The sequence below is a fragment of the Triticum aestivum genome, chromosome 1A, assembly GCF_018294505.1.
Source record: "Triticum aestivum cultivar Chinese Spring chromosome 1A, IWGSC CS RefSeq v2.1, whole genome shotgun sequence".
Lineage (NCBI taxonomy): Eukaryota > Viridiplantae > Streptophyta > Magnoliopsida > Poales > Poaceae > Triticum > Triticum aestivum.
This window is the reverse complement of record NC_057794.1, coordinates 26305139-26324899: the sequence shown is the minus strand read 5'-3', so window position 1 is coordinate 26324899 and position 19761 is coordinate 26305139. Positions and strand designations below refer to the sequence as shown.

At 44.9% G+C, this 19761-nt stretch overlaps 1 protein-coding gene across 1 annotated transcript; it reads right to left on the bottom strand.

The window, feature by feature from the left end:
• Nucleotides 1–17488: 17488 nt before the first annotated feature.
• Nucleotides 17489–19418, bottom strand: LOC123078703 (uncharacterized). The gene is made up of 2 exons (XM_044501327.1): nucleotides 18615–19418; nucleotides 17489–18483 (listed from the first exon to the last, which is right to left on the bottom strand). Exons 1-2 carry the CDS (start codon nucleotides 19017–19019, stop codon nucleotides 17653–17655), a joined length of 1236 nt encoding a protein of 411 aa, XP_044357262.1. The 5' UTR covers nucleotides 19020–19418; the 3' UTR covers nucleotides 17489–17652.
• Between the last annotated feature and the right edge of the window lie 343 nt (nucleotides 19419–19761).

Here is a 19761-nt window from a genome sequence, read left to right as displayed (position 1 = left end):
TGTAAGATGGAGGAAAATAGTTCTGTCAGTGAGCACATACTCACTATGTCTGGGTTACATAACCGCTTGACTCAGCTGGGAGTTAATCTCCCGGATGACGCGGTCATTGACAGAATCCTTCAGTCGCTTCCACCGAGCTACAAGAGCTTTGTGATGAACTTCAATATGCAAGGGATGGAAAAGACCATTCCTGAAGTATTTGCTATGCTGAAATCAGCAGAGGTAGAAGTCAAAAAGGAACATCAAGTGTTGATGGTGAATAAAACCACTAAGTTCAAGAAAGGCAAGGGTAAGAAGAACTTCAAGAAGGACGGCAAGGGAGTTGCCGCGCCCGGTAAGCAAGCTACCGGGAAGAAGGCAAAGAATGGACCCAAGCCCGAGACTGAGTGTTTTTATTGCAAGGGAAGTGGTCACTGGAAGCGGAACTGCGCCAAATACTTAGCGGACAAGAAGGCCGGCATCACGAAAGGTATATGTGATATACATGCAATTGATGTGTACCTTACCAGTACTCGTAGTAGCTCCTGGGTATTTGATACCGGTGCAGTTGCTCACATTTGTAACTCAAAGCAGGAGCTGCGGAATAAGCGGAGACTGGCGAAGGACGAGGTGACGATGCGTGTCGGAAATGGTTCCAAGGTCGATGTGATCGCCGTCGGCATGCTACCTCTACATTTACCTACGGGATTAGTTTTGAACCTCAATAATTGTTATTTAGTGCCAAGTTTGAGCATGAACATTGTATCAGGATCTTGTTTAATACGAGATGGCTACTTATTTAAATCCGAGAATAATGGTTGTTCTATTTATATGAGAGATATGTTTTATGGTCATGCTCCGATGGTGAATGGTTTATTCTTAATGAATCTCGAACGTAATGCTACACATATTCATAGTGTGAATACCAAAAGATGTAAGGTTGATAATGATAGTCCCACATACTTGTGGCACTGCCGCCTTGGTCACATAGGTGTCAAACGCATGAAGAAGCTCCATGCAGATGGACTTTTAGAGTCTCTTGATTACGAATCATTTGACACGTGCGAACCATGCCTCATGGGTAAAATGACAAAGACTCCGTTCTCAGGAACAATGGAGCGAGCAACCAACTTATTGGAAATCATACATACTGATGTGTGCGGTCCAATGAGTGTTGAGCCTCGCGGTGGCTATCGTTATGTTCTCACCCTCACTGATGACTTGAGTAGATATGGGTATGTCTATTTAATGAAACACAAGTCTGAGACCTTTGAAAGATTCAAGGAATTTCAGAGTGAGGTTGAGAATCAACGTGACAGGAAAATCAAGTTCTTGCGATCAGATCATGGAGGGGAATACTTGAGTCATGAATTTGGCACACACTTAAGAAAATGTGGAATAGTTTCACAACTCACGCCGCCTGGAACACCTCAGCGTAATGGTGTGTCCGAACGTCGTAATCGCACTCTATTAGATATGGTGCGATCTATGATGTCTCTTACCGATTTACCGCTATCATTTTGGGGCTATGCTTTAGAGACTGCCGCATTCACTTTAAATAGGGATCCATCAAAATCCGTTGAGATGACACCATATGAATTATGGTTTGGAAAGAAACCTAAGCTGTCATTTCTAAAAGTTTGGGGATGCGATGCTTATGTCAAGAAACTTTAACCTGAAAAGCTCGAACCCAAGTCGGAAAAATGCGTCTTCATAGGATACCCTAAAGAAACTATTGGGTATACCTTCTACCTCATATCCGAAGGCAAGATCTTTGTTGCCAAGAATGGATCCTTTCTAGAGAAAGAGTTTCTCTCGAAAGAAGTAAGTGGGAGGAAAGTAGGACTTGATGAAGTATTACCTCTTGAACCGGAAAATGACGCAACTCAAGAAAATGTTCCTGAGGTGCCTGCACCGACTAGAGAGGAAGTTAATGATGATGATCATGAAACTTCAGATCAAGTTGCTACTGAACTTCGTAGGTCCACAAGGACACATTCCGCACCAGAGTGGTATGGCAACCCTGTCTTGGAAATCATGTTGTTAGACAACGGTGAACCTTCAAACTATGAAGAAGCGATGGCGGGCCCGGATTCTGACAAATGGCTGGAAGCCATGAAATCCGAGATAGGATCCATGTATGAAAACGAAGTATGGACTTTGACTGACTTGCCCGATGATCGGCGAGCCATAGAAAATAAATGGATCTTTAAGAAGAAGACAGACGCGGATGGTAATGTGACCATCTATAAAGCTAGGCTTGTCGCTAAGGGTTATCGACAAGTTCAAGGGGTTGACTACGATGAGACTTTCTCACCCGTAGCGAAGCTGAAGTCCGTCTGAATCATATTAGCAATTGTCGCATTCTATGATTATGAGATATGGCAAATGGACGTCAAAACAGCATTCCTTAATGGTTTCCTTAAGGAAGAATTGTATATGATGCAGCCGGAAGGTTTTGTCGATCCTAAGAATGCTGACAAAGTGTGCAAGCTCCAACGCTCAATTTATGGGCTGGTGCAAGCATCTCGGAGTTGGAACATTCGCTTTGATGAGATGATCAAAGCGTTTGGGTTTATGCAGACTTATGGAGAAGCCTGCGTTTACAAGAAAGTGAGTGGGAGCTCTGTAGCATTTCTCATATTATATGTAGATGACATACTTTTGATGGGAAATGATATAGAACTTTTGGACAGCATTAAGGCCTACTTGAATAAGAGTTTTTCAATGAAGGACCTTGGAGAAGCTGCTTATATATTAGGCATCAAGATCTATAGAGATAGATCAAGACGCCTCATAGGTCTTTCACAAAGCACATACCTTGATAAGATATTGAAAAAATTCAATATGGATCAGTCTAAGAAGGGGTTCTTGCCTGTGTTGCTAGGTGTGAAATTGAGCTCAGCTCAATGTCCGACCACGACAGAAGATATAGAAGAGATGAGTGTCATCCCCTATGCCTCAGCCATAGGGTCTATTATGTATGCCATGCTGTGTACCAAACCTGATGTAAACCTTGCCGTAAGTTTGGTAGGAAGGTACCAAAGTAATCCCGGCAAGGAACACTGGACAGCGGTCAAGAATATCCTGAAGTACCTGAAAAGGACTAAGGAAATGTTTCTCGTTTATGGAGGTGACGAAGAGCTCGTCGTAAAGGGTTACGTCGATGCTAGCTTCGACACAGATCTGGATGACTCTAAGTCACAAACCGAATACGTGTATATTTTGAATGGTGGGGCAGTAAGCTGGTGCAGTTGCAAGCAGAGCGTCGTGGCGGGATCTACATGTGAAGCGGAGTACATGGCAGCCTCGGAGGCAGTGCATGAAGCAATTTGGGTGAAGGAGTTCATCACCGACCTAGGACTCATAACCAATGCGTCGGGGCCGATCAAACTCTTCTGTGACAACACTGGAGCTATTGCACTTGCCAAGGAGCCCAGGTTTCACAAGAAGACCAGGCACATCAAGCGTTGCTTCAACTCCATTCGTGAAAATGTTCAAGATGGAGACATAGATATTTGTAAAGTACATACGGACCTGAATGTAGCAGATCCGTTGACTAAACCTCTCCCTAGAGCAAAACATGATCAACACCAGAATTCCATGGGTGTTCGATTCATCACAATGTAACTAGATTATTGACTCTAGTGCAAGTGGGAGACTGTTGGAAATATGCCCTAGAGGCAATAATAAAAGGATTATTATTATATTTCCTTGTTCATGATAATTGTCTTTTATTCATGCTATAATTGTGTTATCCGGAAATCGTAATACATGTGTGAATACATAGACACCAACTTGTCCCTAGTAAGCCTCTAGTTGACTAGCTCATTGATCAACAGATAGTCATGGTTTCTTGACTATGGACATTGGATGTCATTGATAACGAGATCACATCATTAGGAGAATGATGTGATGGACAAGACCCAATCCTAAACATAGCACAAGATTGTATAGTTAGTTTGCTAGAGTTTTTTCAATGTCAAGTATCTTTTCCTTAGACCACGAGATCATGTAACTCCCGGATGTCGTAGGAGTGCTTTGGGTGTACCAAACGTCACAACGTAACTGGGTGACTATAAAGGTATACTACGGGTATCTCCGAAAGTGTCTGTTGGGTTGAACGGATCAAGACTGGGATTCGTCACTCCGTATGACGGAGAGGTATCTCTGGGCCCACTCGGTAATGCATCATCATAATGAGCTCAAAGTGACCAAGTGTCTGGTCACGGGATCATGCATTACGGTACTAGTAAAGTGACTTGCCGGTAACAAGATTGAACGAGGTATTGGGATACCGACGATCGAATCTCGGGCAAGTAACGTACCGATTGACAAAGGGAATTGTATACGGGGTTGCTTGAATCCTCAACATCGTGGTTCATCCGATGAGATCATCGAGAAGAATGTGGAAGCCAACATGGGTATCCAGATCCCACTATTGGTTATTGGCCGGAGAGTCGTCTCGGTCATGTCTATATGTCTCCCGAACCCGTAGGGTCTACACACTTAAGGTTCGGTGACGCTAGGGTTGTAGAGATATGAATATGCAGTAAACCGAAAGTTGTTTGGAGTCCCGGATGAGATCCCGGACGTCACGAGGAGTTCCGGAATGGTCCGGAGGTGAAGAATTATATATAGGAAGTGCAGTTTCGGCCATCGGGAGAGTTTCGGGGGTCACCGGTATTGTACCGGGACCATCGGATGGGTCCCGGGGGTCCACCGGGTGGGGCCACCCATCCCGGAGGGCCACATGGGCTGAATTGGGGAGGGGAACCAGCCCATAGTGGGCTGGTGCGCCCCCCTTGTCCCACCCCCTGCGCCTAGGGTTGGAAACCCTAGGGTGGGGGGCGCCCCACTTGCCTTGGGGGCCACTCCACCCTTGGCCGCCGCCCCCCCTAGGAGATCCCATCTCCTAGGGCCGGCGCCCCCCCTAGGGGAGCCTATATAAAGGGGGGGAGGGAGGGGCAGACGCACCCTTGACTCTTGGCGCCTCCCTCTCCCCTGCTACACCTCTCCCTCTCGAAGTAGAACGGCGAAGCCCTGCTGCGGTGACTCCTGCATCCACCACCACGCCATCGTGCTGCTGGATCTTCATCAACCTCTCCTTCCCCCTTGCTAGATCAAGAAGGAGGAGACGTCACGCTGACCATACGTGTGTTGAACGCGGAGGTGCCATCCGTTCGACGCTAGGATCTCCGGTGATTTGGATCACGTCGAGTACGACTCCCTCATCCTCGTTCTCTTGAACGCTTCCGCTCGCGATCTACAAAGGTATGTAGATGCAATCCGATCACTCGTTGCTAGATGAACTCATAGATGGATCTTGGTGAAACCGTAGGAAATTTTTTGTTTTCTGCAACGTTCCCCAACACTTACTTCACAGATGATTTGAGTAGATGTTGAGTGTATTTACTTGATGAATCACGAGTCTGAATTATTGAAAGGTTCAAGTAATTTCATGGTGAAGTTGAAAGATCGTCGTGACAAGAGGATAAAATATCTATGATATGATCATAGAAATGAATATCTGAATTACGAGTTTGGCACAGAATTAAGACATTGTGGAAATTGTTTCAAAAGTAATACAGCCTGGAACACCATAGTGTGATGGTGTGTCCGAACATCATAACTGCACCCTATTGGATATGATGCATACCATGATGTCTCTTATCGAATTACCACGATAGTTTATGGGTTAGGCATTAGAGACAACCACATTCACTTTAAATAGGGCACCACGTAATTCCGATGAGATGACACCGTATGAACTATGGTTTAGAGAAACCTAAGCTGTCATTTCTTAAAAGTTTGGGGTTGCGACGCTTATGTGAAAAAGTTTCAGGCTGATAAGCTCGAACCCAAAGTGGATAAATGCATCTTCATAGGACACCCCAAACAGTTGGTTATACCTCCTGTCTCAGATCCGAAAGCAATAAGGGATTGTTTCTAGAATCGGGTCCTTTCTCGAGGAAAAGTTTCTCTTGAAAGAATTGAGTGGGAGGATGGTGGAGACTTGATGAGGTTAATGAACCGTCTCTTCAACTACTGTGTGGCAGGGCACAAGGAGTTGTTCCTATGGCACCTACACCAATTGAAGTGGAAGCTTATGATAGTGATCATGAAACTTCAGATCAAGTCACTACCAAACCTCGTGGGATGACAAGGATGCGTACTACTTCAGAGTGGTACGTAATCCTGTCTTGGAAGTCATGTTGCTAGACAACAATGAACCTACGAGCTATGGAGAAGCGATGGTGGGCCTGGATTCCAAAATGGCTCGAGGCCATATAATCCGAGAGAGGATCCATATATGAAAACAAAGTGTAGACTTTGGAAGAACTACTTGATGGTCATAAGGCTGTTAGGTACATATGGATTTTTTAAAAGGAAGACAGACAATGATGTTAATCACCATTAAGAAAGCTTGACTTGTCGTTAAGATGTTTTCCGACAAGTTCAAGGAGTTGACTACGATGAGACTTTCTCACTCGTAGCGATGCTAAGAGTCTGTTGGAATTATATTAGCGATTATTGCATTATTTATGAAATCTTGCAGATAGGATGTCAAAACATTGTTTCCTCAACGATTTTCTTGAGGAAAGGTTGTATGTGATACAACCGGAAGATTTTGTCAATCCTGAAAGATGCTAACAAGTATGCAAAGCTCCAGCAATCCTTCTAAGGACTGGAGTAAGCATCTCGGAGTTGGAATTTATGCTTTGATGAGATGATCAAAGATTTTGGGTGTATACAAAGTTTATGAGAAACTTGTATTTCCAAAGAAGTGAGTGGGAGCACTATAGAATTTCTGATGAGTATATGTTGGTGACATATTGTTGATCAGAAATGACGTAGAATTTCTGGAAAGCATATAGGGTTATTTGGAAAGTGTTTTTCAATGGAAAGCCTGGATTAAGCTACTTGAACATTGAGCATCAAGATCTATAAGGATAGATCAAAACGCTTAATGGTACTTTCAAATGAGCACATACCTTGACATGATCTTGAAGGTGTTCAAGATGGATCGGTCAAAGAAGGAGTTCTTGCCTAAGTTGCAAGGTATGAAGTTAAGACTTAAAGCTCAACCACAACAGAAGAAAGAGGAAGGACGAAGGTCGTCCCCTATGCTTTTGTCATAGGCTCTATACGGTATGCCATGCTGAGTACCGCACCTGATGTGTGCCTTGCCACATATCTGGCAAGAGGGTACAAAGGTAATCTAGGAGTACATCACCAGATAGCGGTCTAAATTATCCTTAGAGGAATAAGGATATGTTTCTCGGTTATGGAGGTGATAAAGAGTTCGACGTAAAGAGTTACGTCGATGCAAGCTTAACACCTATCCGGATAGCTCTGACTAGAGATACCGGATACGTATAATGGAGCAACAATTTAGAATAGCTCCAAGTAGAACAGTTATTTGAAATGGCTCCAAATGTAGCGTAGTAGTTGCATCTACAAGATGACATAGAAATTTGCGAAGTACATACGGATCTGAATGTTGCAGACCCGTTGACTGAAACCTCTCTCACAAGCATAACATGATCAAACCCAGAACTTTTTGGGTGTTAGTCACATGGGGATGTGACCTTGAGTGTTAATCACATATCGATGTGAACTGGATTATTGACTCTAGTGCAAGTGGGAGACTGTTGGAAATATGCCCTAGAGGCAATAATAAATTGGTTATTATTATATTTCCTTGTTCATGATAATCGTTTATTATCCATGCTAGAATTGTATTGATAGGAAACTCAGATACATGTGTGGATACATAGACAACACCATGTCCCTAGTAATCCTCTAGTTGACTAGCTCGTTGATCGATAGATGGTTATGGTTTCCTGACCATGGACATTGGATGTCGTTGATAACGGGATCACATCATTAGGAGAATGATGTGATGGACAAGACCCAATCCTAAGCCTAGCACAAGATCATGTAGTTCGTATGCTGAAGCTTTTCTAATGTCAAGTATCATTTCCTTAGACCATGAGATTGTGCAACTCCCGGATACTGTAGGAGTGCTTTGGGTGTGCCAAACGTCACAACGTAACTGGGTGGCTATAAAGGTACACTACAGGTATCTCCAAAAGTGTTTGTTGGGTTGGCACGAATCGAGACTGGGATTTGTCACTCCGTGTAAATGGAGAGGTATCTCTGGGCCCACTCGGTAGGACATCATCATAATGTGCACAATGTGATCAAGGAGTTGATCACGGGATGATGTGTTACGGAACGAGTAAAGAGACTTGCCGGTAACGAGATTGAACAAGGTATCGGGATACCGACGATCGAATCTCGGGCAAGTATCGTACCGCTAGACAAAGGGAATTGTATACGGGATTGATTAAGTCCTTGACATCGTGGTTCATCCGATGAGATCATCGTGGAGCATGTGGGAGCCAACATGGGTATCCAGATCCCGCTGTTGGTTATTGACCGGAGAACATCTCGGTCATGTCTGCATGGTTCCCGAACCCGTAGGGTCTGCACACTTAAGGTTCGATGACGCTAGGGTTATAGAGAATAGATATACGTGGTTACTGAATGTTGTTCGGAGTCCCGGATGAGATCCCGGACGTCACAAGGACTTCCGGAATGGTCCGTAGGTAAAGATTTATATATGGGAAGTCCTGTTTTGGTCGCCGGAAAAGTTTCGGGTTTTATCGGTAATGTACCGGGACCACCGGGAGGGTCCCGGTGGTCCACCAAGTGGGGCCACCAGCCCCGGAGGGCTGCATGGGCCAAGTGTGAGAGGGGACCAGCCCCTGGTGGGCTGGTGCGCCCCCCCTCACCAAGGCCCAAGGCGTAAGGGAGAGTGGAAGGGGGCAAACCCTAGGCTCAGATGGGCCTAAGGCCCACCTAGTGGTGCACCCCCCACTCTCCCCCCTTGGCCGCCCCCCTAGATGGGATCTAGGGCTGGCCGCCACCCCTAGGGGTGGAAACCTAGGTGGGGGCGCAGCCCCTCCCCTCCCCTATATATACTTGAGGTTTTGGGCTGCCATAGACACGATTCAATCTCCTTCTTGGCGCAGCCCTACCCCTCTCCCTCCTCGTCTCTTGCGGTGCTTGGCGAAGCCCTGCTGGAGTACCACGCTCCTCCACCACCACCACGCCGTCGTGCTGCTGCTGGATGGAGTCTTCCCCAACCTCTCCTTCTCCCCTTGCCGGATCAAGGCGTAGGAGACGTCACCGGGCTGTACGTGTGTTGAACACGGAGGTGCCGTCCGTTCGGCACTAGGATCATCGGTGATTTGGATCACGGCGAGTACGACTCCATCAACCCCGTTCACTTGAACGCTTCCACTTAGCGATCTACAAGGGTATGTAGATGCACTCTCCTTCCCTCGTTGCTAGATTACTCCATAGATTGATCTTGGTGATGCGTAGAAAATTTTGAATTTCTGCTACGTTCCCCAACATAACCATTTTATTATTGCCTCTAGGGCATATTTCCAACAGGCCGCACACCCCCTCCCCTTGAGTCTGAATAGGACAAGGAAGGGGGGCACCCCCCTTGCCTTTCCCCCTCTCCCACTCCTTCCTTCCCCCTCCTAGTGGGACTAGGAAAGGGGAGTCCTACTCCCACTAGGAGGAGGACTCATCCTCTTGGCGCGCCCTGGTAGGGCCGGCCGGCCTCCCCCCTTGCTCCTTTATATACGAGGGCAGGGGCACCCCAAGACACACAAGTTGATCAGTTGATCTTTTAGCCGTGTGCGGTGCCCCCCTCCACCATAATCCACCTCGCTCATATTGTAGCGGTGCTTAGGCAAAGCCCTGCCTTGGTAGCATCATCATCACCATCATCACGCCGTCGTGCTGACGGAAATCTCCCTCGAAGCTCTGTTGGATCGGAGTTCGTGGGACGTCACCGAGCTGAACGTGTGCTGAACTCGGAGGTGTCGTACGTTTGGTACTTGGATCGGTCGGATCATAAAGACGTACGACTACATCAACCGCGTTCTCATAACGCTTCCGCTTACGGTCTACGAGGGTACGTGGACGACACTCTCCCCTCTTGTTGCTATGCATCACCATGATCTTGCGTGTGCGTAGGAAGATTTTGAAATTACTGCGTTCCCCAACAACAACAAAAAGAAATGAGTACCCCGAGTTGCGGCTATCGGACAAAGAATGCAGTCGTAGACTACCAATCGAGGGCATAGGTCGTCCCCGCACATAGTTAGCATACTGATTATTGGATCAAGAGAAGATGAACTCGGGTCCTAGGTCGGCTTGTGTGGAACAAAACACCAAGGCAAACTACTCGTGTCTTTCACCATTACCGTCCTAATTGCAATCATAGTTATGTCCATATCATAAGTTTCACCTCTAGAAGCATGGCATAATTGAAATGACCCCAAAGGAAGCAAGGCATAAGAATATAACATGACAACTGTTGCAACATAAGCATGCATACTACAGCAAGTAGGTTAGCGAGCAACATATAAAGCAACATGGTGTGCTAGGTACAGGATATTAGGTCATATGTGGAGCTCAAGAAGCTATGCAAGTGATAGGCATCGCAACATAACTACAACATCGTGAACCTAGTGCAAGTAAAGCTAGTATAAGTATCCAGGGTAATGGTCATCCTTGCCTAATGGCCATGCATGGTAGAAGAGCAGGACTTGCACGTGGCTCACGTCATCTTCGTGTCCTATCCGCAAAGAAGTAAAGAACACTGAAAACACAAGAAACAAATGCAATCTTATAGCTACGGCGAAAGATCCAGCATATTCATGCAATGCAACGACATGGTCCGCAAAGGTTGATATGCAACACAATCTGAAGCAATTATTGACCGAGTTAAGTGAAGTATCGATCACACACCACGATACTTCACATTTAGGAAGGGTTCCATCTCGTTTAGCTACACATCAAGTTTAAATATTGTTTACAATGACTTAGGGTGGTGATGAAGTAAACTAACCTAATTTAAATTGGGGTAGGAAGCATATGTATGGCATTGACTAAAAATACCACGTATTAAATAAAATGTTAATTAAGATTATGACCTAAATAGTACTCCCTCCGTCCCAAAATAAGTGTCTCAACTTTGAAGTCATTCTTTACATGGATGTCTTAGTATCATAATGAAATTTATGATAATTAGATCACAATGTTTAACCAATGCACTATTTTCATTTGAAAAACGGGTAGGGATCCCATTTGCACTAAATCAAACTAAGTGAATATAGATGAGCATGTGAGATAATCGAATCATACACAAAACTACAACCAAGAACATATTTGGTTTTTCGACGGTTCTATTATTGAACCCAACTTGGATGCCGCATTTCTAGAAGTTTCTATGAACATAGTTGACTAATATACACTAGAAACCACTATTAAAATAGTTTTGATTTAGAAATTTCTACCACGACATTCAATAATATTAAAAGATAGATGGACACACGCATAGATATGCAAATATATGTATAAGTACTACACAATTCATGCAATGTTAGAAAATTAATTCAAATGATTTTTTAACAAGAAAGATAATTTTTGGAATATCATACAATTTAAATTTCGTAGAATCAAATTTTAAGAATATACATTACAACTGTATAACAATGAATAATACAACTATTATTTGAAAACATTATTATGTGGATAAGTATAATAGAAAAGTGTATTAATAAAATTGTTATATGCTGCACTTAGTTTAGAATAAGTATAAATGTTTGGTATAAAAAATAATTGTTTTACAGAGTCCCGAGTGAAAAAATTGTTTGGACTAGCTCTGTTCCCTTGATGCCCTCTCCTGCGTTGTCTTTGGACGCTGCCAACACAATCACCAGGACTTTTGTGGGATTTGCACGCAACGAACTCACGGGGTTTATATAAAAGGTCCACGGAGGTCGTTTTTTCCTCCTTGTACCCAAGGTTCGGTGATGGCTGGCGAGCGGTGGACGGCAATATCGTGACAACCTGCCTGGTCTGACGGTGCCACTTCCTGAAGACGATGGTGCATATTAATTCACTTATTATATGAATGCAATGCTCCTATCGGATGATCTACTCGAGGTAAAGCATCGAAGATCCACAAACTTGTGCAATCCATAATGATTTATTCCATAAACTTGTAAAAACTGTGGGTCGAACCTAGAACCTCAATCAATGCATGCACGCATGAAAATGCAACTAATCCCAGAGTGGTTTTGATAATTAATAACAACATATATCTCATTGAACTAATAGGCATTGTAGTTAAAGATTTCAGGAAGTTTAATGATTGGCATGGCAAGGACTAGTGATTGTGGACCCCTCAAAATGCTAAGGACATGGATTGGCAAAAGCTCAAGACTCTACATCTTTGGTTAAGTTATTCAAGATCATATTGAGTCCATAGGAAAGACAATACTATAAAAGGGGATGAGGTTTTGTCGATGATCTGGTTGCTCAAATGTTGCAATTATTTCGGTCTGACCGAGTTTTGCAATTGGTGCGACCGAGATGGCTTGCCAACCTTTTGTTGCCTCATTGCTTCACTTCGGTCCTACCGAGTTGATCCAATTGGTGTCACCGAAACAAGGTTTGCCTTTACCATTGCACATCGGTCCCTCCGAGATGTTTTCAGTTGGTCCCACCATGACTACTAAAGTTCATATCTTTTACATAGGTCGGTGCCACCAAGAATTCTGACCGGTGCCACCAAGTTGAGTCAGAAGTGTGTAACGGTTGGATTTCGTGTGGAGGCTATATATACCCATCCACCCCCTCTTACTTAGTAAGAGAGCCATCAGAACGTGCATACACTTCCACTACTCATTTTCTAAGAGAGAACCACCTACTCATGTGTTGAGATTAAGGGATTCCATTCCTACCATTTGAATCTAGATTTCTAGCCTTCTCCAAGTTGCTTTCCACTCAAATCCTTGTTCTACCATAGCAAAATCTATGAGAGAGAGTTAAGTGTTGGAGAGACTATCATTTGAAGCACAAGAGCAAGGAGTTCATCGTCTACACATCATCTATTGCCTTTTGAAAAGTGGTGTCTCCTAGATTTGTTAGGTGTCATTTGTGAGCCTCCGACATAATGTGGAGTTGAACCAAGAAGTTTGTAAGGGCAAGGAGATCGCCTACTTCATGAAGATCTACCCCAGTGAGCCAAGTCCTTCGTGGACGATGGCCATGGTGGGATAGACAAGGTTGCTTCTTCGTGTATCCTTCGTGGGTGGAGCCCTCCATGGACTCGTGCATCCGTTACCCTTCATGGGTTGAAGTCTCCATCAACGTGGACGTATGATAGCACCACCTATCGAAACCACGCCAAAAATCACCGTGTCCCCATTGTGTTTGCCTTCTCCAAACCCCTCCTTTATTTACATGTGCAATGTCTTACTTTCCGCTGCTATACTCTTAGAATTGCATGTGTAGGGTGATGCTTGACTTGCTAGATTTGCTAAACTGTGACTACATCTAAAATTGGGAAAAGATTAGGTTTTTATTTGGTCAAGTAGTCTAATTACCCCCCTCTAGACATACTTTTGATCCTACAGCGCACACTAACCAATACCACCAAACAACTAACCGATTTCTTTAAAAGATACACAAATGAAAAAAATCAGTTGTATAGCAAAAATAATGAAATAGTGGGAAAACAGTATATGAGTATCAACCGCTTAAAGCAAGGATGGACGATAAAAAAGGCATATGAAATATTGCCGATTGCCTACAGTAATGCTAACATTGAAAACAGTCAATAATTATAAAATATGTCTACAAAGATTGGCACACACGCAGGTGCACAGTCTCTTTCAGCGGGGTTCAAACGTTGATCTAAAAAATTACCCTAACGGCACTATTGCCAAAATATTCCAGATCTGAAATCACACTTTTTTAAAGGAGGATTTACCCCTGTCCTCTACATCAGATCGATGCATGCGGCCAATCTGAAATCACACCTGAAACACTTAAGAAATTGTCCTTACTCTCCTTAGGGAAAATCAATTATTTGCTAAGCAAAGCAAGTGCATATTTGGAGTTCCTCAGGTGGACGATTACCTAGGTCATATTATTTTCTGGACAAGGTGTAGCCACTGACCCTGCTAAGATTGTTGTTGTAACTGAGTGGAAATCTCATGTTTCAGTGAGACAACTAAGGAGCTTTATGGGTTTATCTGGCTACTACTGGAGGTTCATAAAACATTATGGCAGGATATTTAGACTCCAGTATGATATGCTCAAGGAGGGAGCATTTCAGTGGTATGAAGCTCAGGAAAATGCCTTTCAACAACTAAAAATGGCATTGGTCACTGCTCCTGTTCTAGCTTTGCCAAACTTTGCTGAACTCACTTTAGAAGTTGATGCTTCAAAGAATGGTTTAGGGGCAGTTCTGATGCAAAAGGGCAGAGCTATTGCCCCACTAAAACTTTGCTTTGAGACCAAAGAATGATAGTCTATCAATATATGAGAAAGAGGCATTAACAGTACTTGAGGCCATTAAAAAGGGGAGGCACTATTTTCTAGGAGGAAAAGTCATCATTAAAACAGATCATGAGAGTCTCAAATATATCACTGGACATAGGATGACAGAAGGATTACAGCACAAATTACTCCTCAAACTCTTGGAATTAGAGTATGTGGTGGAATACAAAAAAGGAAAGGAAAATACTATAGCTGATGCTTTGTCCAGAAAATCCGTATCACTCATGTTCATGTGGACAATTACTCCTAAATGGATTGAAGAAGTACAAAAGAGCTATGTGACAGATCCTGTGACAAAAGAATTGCTACAGAAATATATGGCATCACACCTCCTCTTCCAGAGTCTCATTACACATTAAAGGCTGACTCCTTCGATATAAAGGCAAAATAGTATTGGGCAATGATAAAGCACTGAAGGAGAAAATCATGAATGCACTTCATGCTTCTCCAGTGGGAGGGCATTATGATGCTGGGTGAGACGGTCGGGAGCTGCTGGCGCCGCCTAGGAGGTTGGTTTGGTTCTGCGCCCGAATTTTTTTTGGGGGGAAGTCAAATCTGTAGTTTCGTCCGTCTGTTCTCAGTTTCTGTTCATAGGAGTTACTGCCACCGAGCGCATCCTTGACCTCATTAGGGAGGACATCCAGGCCTGGCGTGCTGCAGGATGAAAATTACTGCGAGCCAGCCCGGAAGCTTTCGAGCAGTGCCATGGCGCTATTTTTTCAGAGCTCTTGCTCAGTTCGTGTACAGCCCAAACCTTTGCGTACTGGACTGTAAGCACTCTTGCATGCCACTTTCCTGCTTAATCAAAGCTCGGATATAGTGATGAATCAGCAAGGGACTTTGCACATTGATCTTGTCAGTTGTGATTTGCTCACCGGCATGTTGCATTTTGCGGCATTAATCCCTTTTCTTGAAGCTAAAGGCCATTTTCGTTCATGTTGTATGATTATGTGTGGTAGCATCAATACATTAGCTGAGAAAAATGTAGGTAGACTAAAAAACAAAATGATTATATGTTATGCTTTATCTGATTGTTTCCTTTCTGACCTTTCAACTACAGTAGTTAACAAAATGCCGGTGTCCTTTCGTTAATACCTGAACAAGTCTTGCCGTCTAGGACATAGCAGAGCTGCTGAGAATCTGAGGAACTCCATCAGATCCTTGTAGTTTTAGGAACACAAGTTAAGGCAATATGTGCTAGCCGGTCCTGCGCATGTTGGGTTCTGAGGATGTTATCAGCTCAGCAACTCAATAAGTGGCGTCGGTCTGGAGGCCCTAACTTTTCTTAACCTGGTCTAACTTGTAAGTGAATGAGATTTTCTGTTTTTTTTCCTGTAAGCTGTAATAACATCTGTTCATGTATTATCGATGCATTAATATTGAGAAACTGAACAACGCCATGCAAATCATTTGTAATATTTGCAAACTGCGCCCATTATGTTAAAATAATACAAATCATGACCCACTCATTGCTCTTGATTGACAGATGTTTTTCATGTTTGCATCATGACTTTGATAATCTTTTTGAATTTCTGATTTGCAGGAAATGTTCTAGTCAATGCTCGAATATTTTGTTCATTCCATCAGTTTATTACTTCAGTCATTGTTCAGTCCATCACTTGTATCGGAGTAAATGACGTGAGCAGATGAACTAATATCGATTCTTCCCTAGTATGTTTCTAGTTTATCCTCAAGTCTTCTTCAGCCCTTCAGTATTCTTCGTGTTATCATACAGCTTTGTTATACAAGTTAGACTGTCAATGTTCAACCTATATAGTATTTTTATTCTTCAGTTTCATTATTCATACTGCTTCCGGTATCTGTCTTTCATGTTTTTGTATGACCCATGGCTCTATTTTTTAACCCAACTTGCCCACCTTTTTATCCTTATCCTTATAGTATGTTGTCTATTGACTTGAAAAGAAGTTTCAAGTTAATAGGATTGGATTGGATGTGTATTATTCAGCTGTAGTTATGGTAGGATCTAGTCTATCAGCATAGAAAAGGTTACTTATTTTACCAGTCATCAGACCTTCAGTTGATTTTCTCATTCTTTTTCCCTTGTCATGGGCTTGTTTTTCATTCTCTTTCTTCGGTCTTTATCTTTTGATCATTCTCTTTATTGAAGAATTTTGCATCACAATATACGTCAGGTCTTTGTCACATACTCACATCACAATATATGTCAGCTCTTTTCTCCATCAGCAGATGAATCTTCAGTTTCCACTATTTTTCACTATTTTCTTGCTGGTCTACTAATCTTTTCTTTAGTTTTCCATTCATATTTGTGGAGACTTTTGGATTTTGTCAATTATTTGGAGCCTTCCAATTTGGAGAGCTGCTTATAAAAACAGAGCAGAGGTTTTTCATTTTTCAGATTTCAGTGGTTGAGTCCACCGTCAGGACTATCCCAAACACACAGAATCTAAGTGTTTGGAAGTTGGAACTGATGACTGAGACCCAAATTCAAAATCAAATTTTGAATGGGGCCCAAAATGATCAAAATCAAACTTTGACGGAGATCCAAATCAAATTCAGTCAACTGATGACTGAAACTCCCAACTACAGTAATCTATCACAGATTCACAGGTGACAAACTAGCAATGAAAATCAAAATTTGACTTGAGACCCAAATCAATTTCAGTGTAATGATCGTTAGACACTCCAACTACAATGATCTATCACCGGTGACAGATTAGCAATCAGCAATAAGTTTGGAAGTTGGAACCTACGACTGGGACCCAAATTCAAAATCAAAATTTGACTGAGACCCAAAATCAAAATCAAACTTCCACTGAGATCCAAATCAAATTCAGTCAACTGATGACTGACACTCTCAACTACGTACACTAATCTCTCACAGATTGACAGGTTACAAGTTAGCAATCAAAATCAAAATTTGACTGAGACCCAAATCAATTTCAGTCCAATGATCATTAGACACTCCCAAGTCCCAACTACAATGAATTATCACCGGTGACAAATTAGCAATCAGCAATAATTTTGGAAGTTGGAACCGATGATCCAGGCCCAAATTTCAAAATCAAAATTTGACTGGGACCCAAAATGATCATAATCAAACTTTGGCTGAGATCCAAATCAAATCCAGTCAACTGATGACTGACTTGACACTCCCAACTACGTACAGTAATCTATCACAGATTGACAGGTTACAAACTAGAGCAATCAGCAATAGCCGCCGTTGAACTGAAACGCCTGCCTGCAGTTTCTTTACTTCTTCCCCTTGAGACGCCATATCGCTCGCAGGTGCTCGTCGCTGGAGACGTGGAGCTGCAGGCGGAGGTCGGACAGCAGCTCCTCCTTGGCCCAGGTCAGCGGCCCCGTGAAGTAGAAGGCCTTCATGACGCTCACGTAGGCCTCCAGCTCCAGGCCATGGACGCGGTGATCATGCTCCTCTACCTGCTGATCTTGCTTCACCATCACCACCTGTTCCTCATCGGCCAGGCGGTGGTGCATTCCCGCGCTGGCATGGGACTCTGTCCTCTCCTCGGAATCTTGCTCCTCTTCTTCCTCGCAGCTTGGAGTCGCAGCTTCTTGATTTTCTTGGCAATGCTCGCCGGTGACAGGAACTGCGCGGCCGCCGTTGCTGTTGCTTCCGCCACTGCTGCTGCTGCTGTCTCCGTCACTGCTGTCAGCAGATGACGATGGATCAGACTTGCTACTGTTGGAATCATCGTCGCTGTCGCTGTCCGTTCCTCCTCCGACCACATCAATTTCTTCATCGTTGGGTTTGTTGCTGGTCTCCTGCTCCCGTTTCTTGAGGTAATGGCTTGGGTGTACATCCATCACCTCTATGTTGCTGTCACCGTACCTTGCTGCGGGTTCTCTCTTGGCCAAGAAGACGTTGCCCTGAAATCTCTTGACGTCCTGGACAATGTCGGCGTCCACCGCGTAGTTGCTCCGCTTCGTCTTGCCGCCCAGATTGAGATTGGTGGCATGCGCGGCGAACTTGCCGCCTCCATTGATATTGGCTTTGCTTTTGATGTTCTTGCCAGCGACGGGGCGCCATGGCTGGGCGCTTGCGACGGGGATTTTGTCACCCTGGTGCGAAGAGAAAGAAGAAGAAACAGGGCAAGACGCCGTCAGCGAAACAAGGATCTGCAGACGTTACTGAATCTAAGAGGAGGAGGCCACGAGTGGGGAGAAGATGAAGGGGACAACGATGGCGTTACCTTCTGGATCACAGCCCAGCCTTTCTCCCCTCCGCCATACACCATACAGGGCCGTAGCACGCTCAGGTCGGCCTCAACGACCTCGGTCGAGTCGGCGATCTTGACCTCGAACTGACCGTGGCCGGCGGCGCCCACGACCTTGGCGCGCTTCCACAGGTTGCTGTGGAACACATCAACGTCGTCGCCGGCGGCGAGGTCCGCCGGCAGCTTGACGGCTGGATCCGGGAGCGGCCGGACGCCCGCCCTCGGGATGCGCCCGGAGTCTGGGCCGCCGTCGAACCACCGCAGGACGTACGAGTGTCCGTTGCCCCAGACCACCTCGCCGGCGCGCCACACGTCCCGGGCGACCTCGGCCTCCAGGTGCATACCTCGGGTGACCCTCATGGCCGATCGATCCCCTCTCATGAGTTCTCTTTGGATTTGGATTGGACGCCGCCGCAATGACGGGGGATCTTCGTGGAGCTCGCGGGCCTATATATAATCTCGGCGAGACGGGGCGCCGAGTTCTTGGGGGACGCGAACTCGATCGATCGAGTTGCCGCGTGTTGGATATGGAAAGGGCTCCTCGATCGACTCGGAACCGACGCGGAATCCAAGACGACCCCCGGCGAAAACCTCACGCGGAATCTAACCGACCATGGATTGGTCTGATCGCGCCGGCGGGAGGGGCGGCGGGATGGTGTTGGGGAGGATCCAGAGCGGAGTAGGGTTCGGCGGGAGGAACCGCCGGCGGCGGCCCAAACTTAGGGCATCTCTAGTCTCTATCCCTGGAAACCAATCGTGTAACTTCTCAGAAGGAACCTTTTGAGGAGTTGTACCCTGACTAAACCACCCCTAAAGAAACTTGTCAAAAAATTGAGGGGTTAAGCCTAAAAAAATGCCCTTTTCTCCTCCAATTCGAACAATCACTCGAATCCTCCCTGAATCCTATTTCCTCTCCTCTACCCCCTATTGGACCCGTATAAATCCTCGGCGTCGACGCCCCCCTCCCCTCCCAAAACCCTAATCGGAGCCGACCGCGGCCCATCCCCCCCCCAAAAAAACCCTAGCCTGAGCCGGTCGCGCCCCCCCCCCCCCAAAAACCCTAGCCCGAGCCGGTCGCTGCCCATCTCCCCCTCCCCCAATCGCCAACGTGCCTCCACATTGC

Coding starts and splice junctions, on each gene's coding strand:
- LOC123078703 (XM_044501327.1), bottom strand. CDS start 19,019: ATGAGAGGGGATCGATCGGCCATGAGGGTCACCCGAGGTATGCACCTG. Junction 18,484..18,614: donor GCTGGGCTGTGATCCAGAAG/GTAACGCCATCG, acceptor TCTTCGCACCAG/GGTGACAAAATCCCCGTCGC.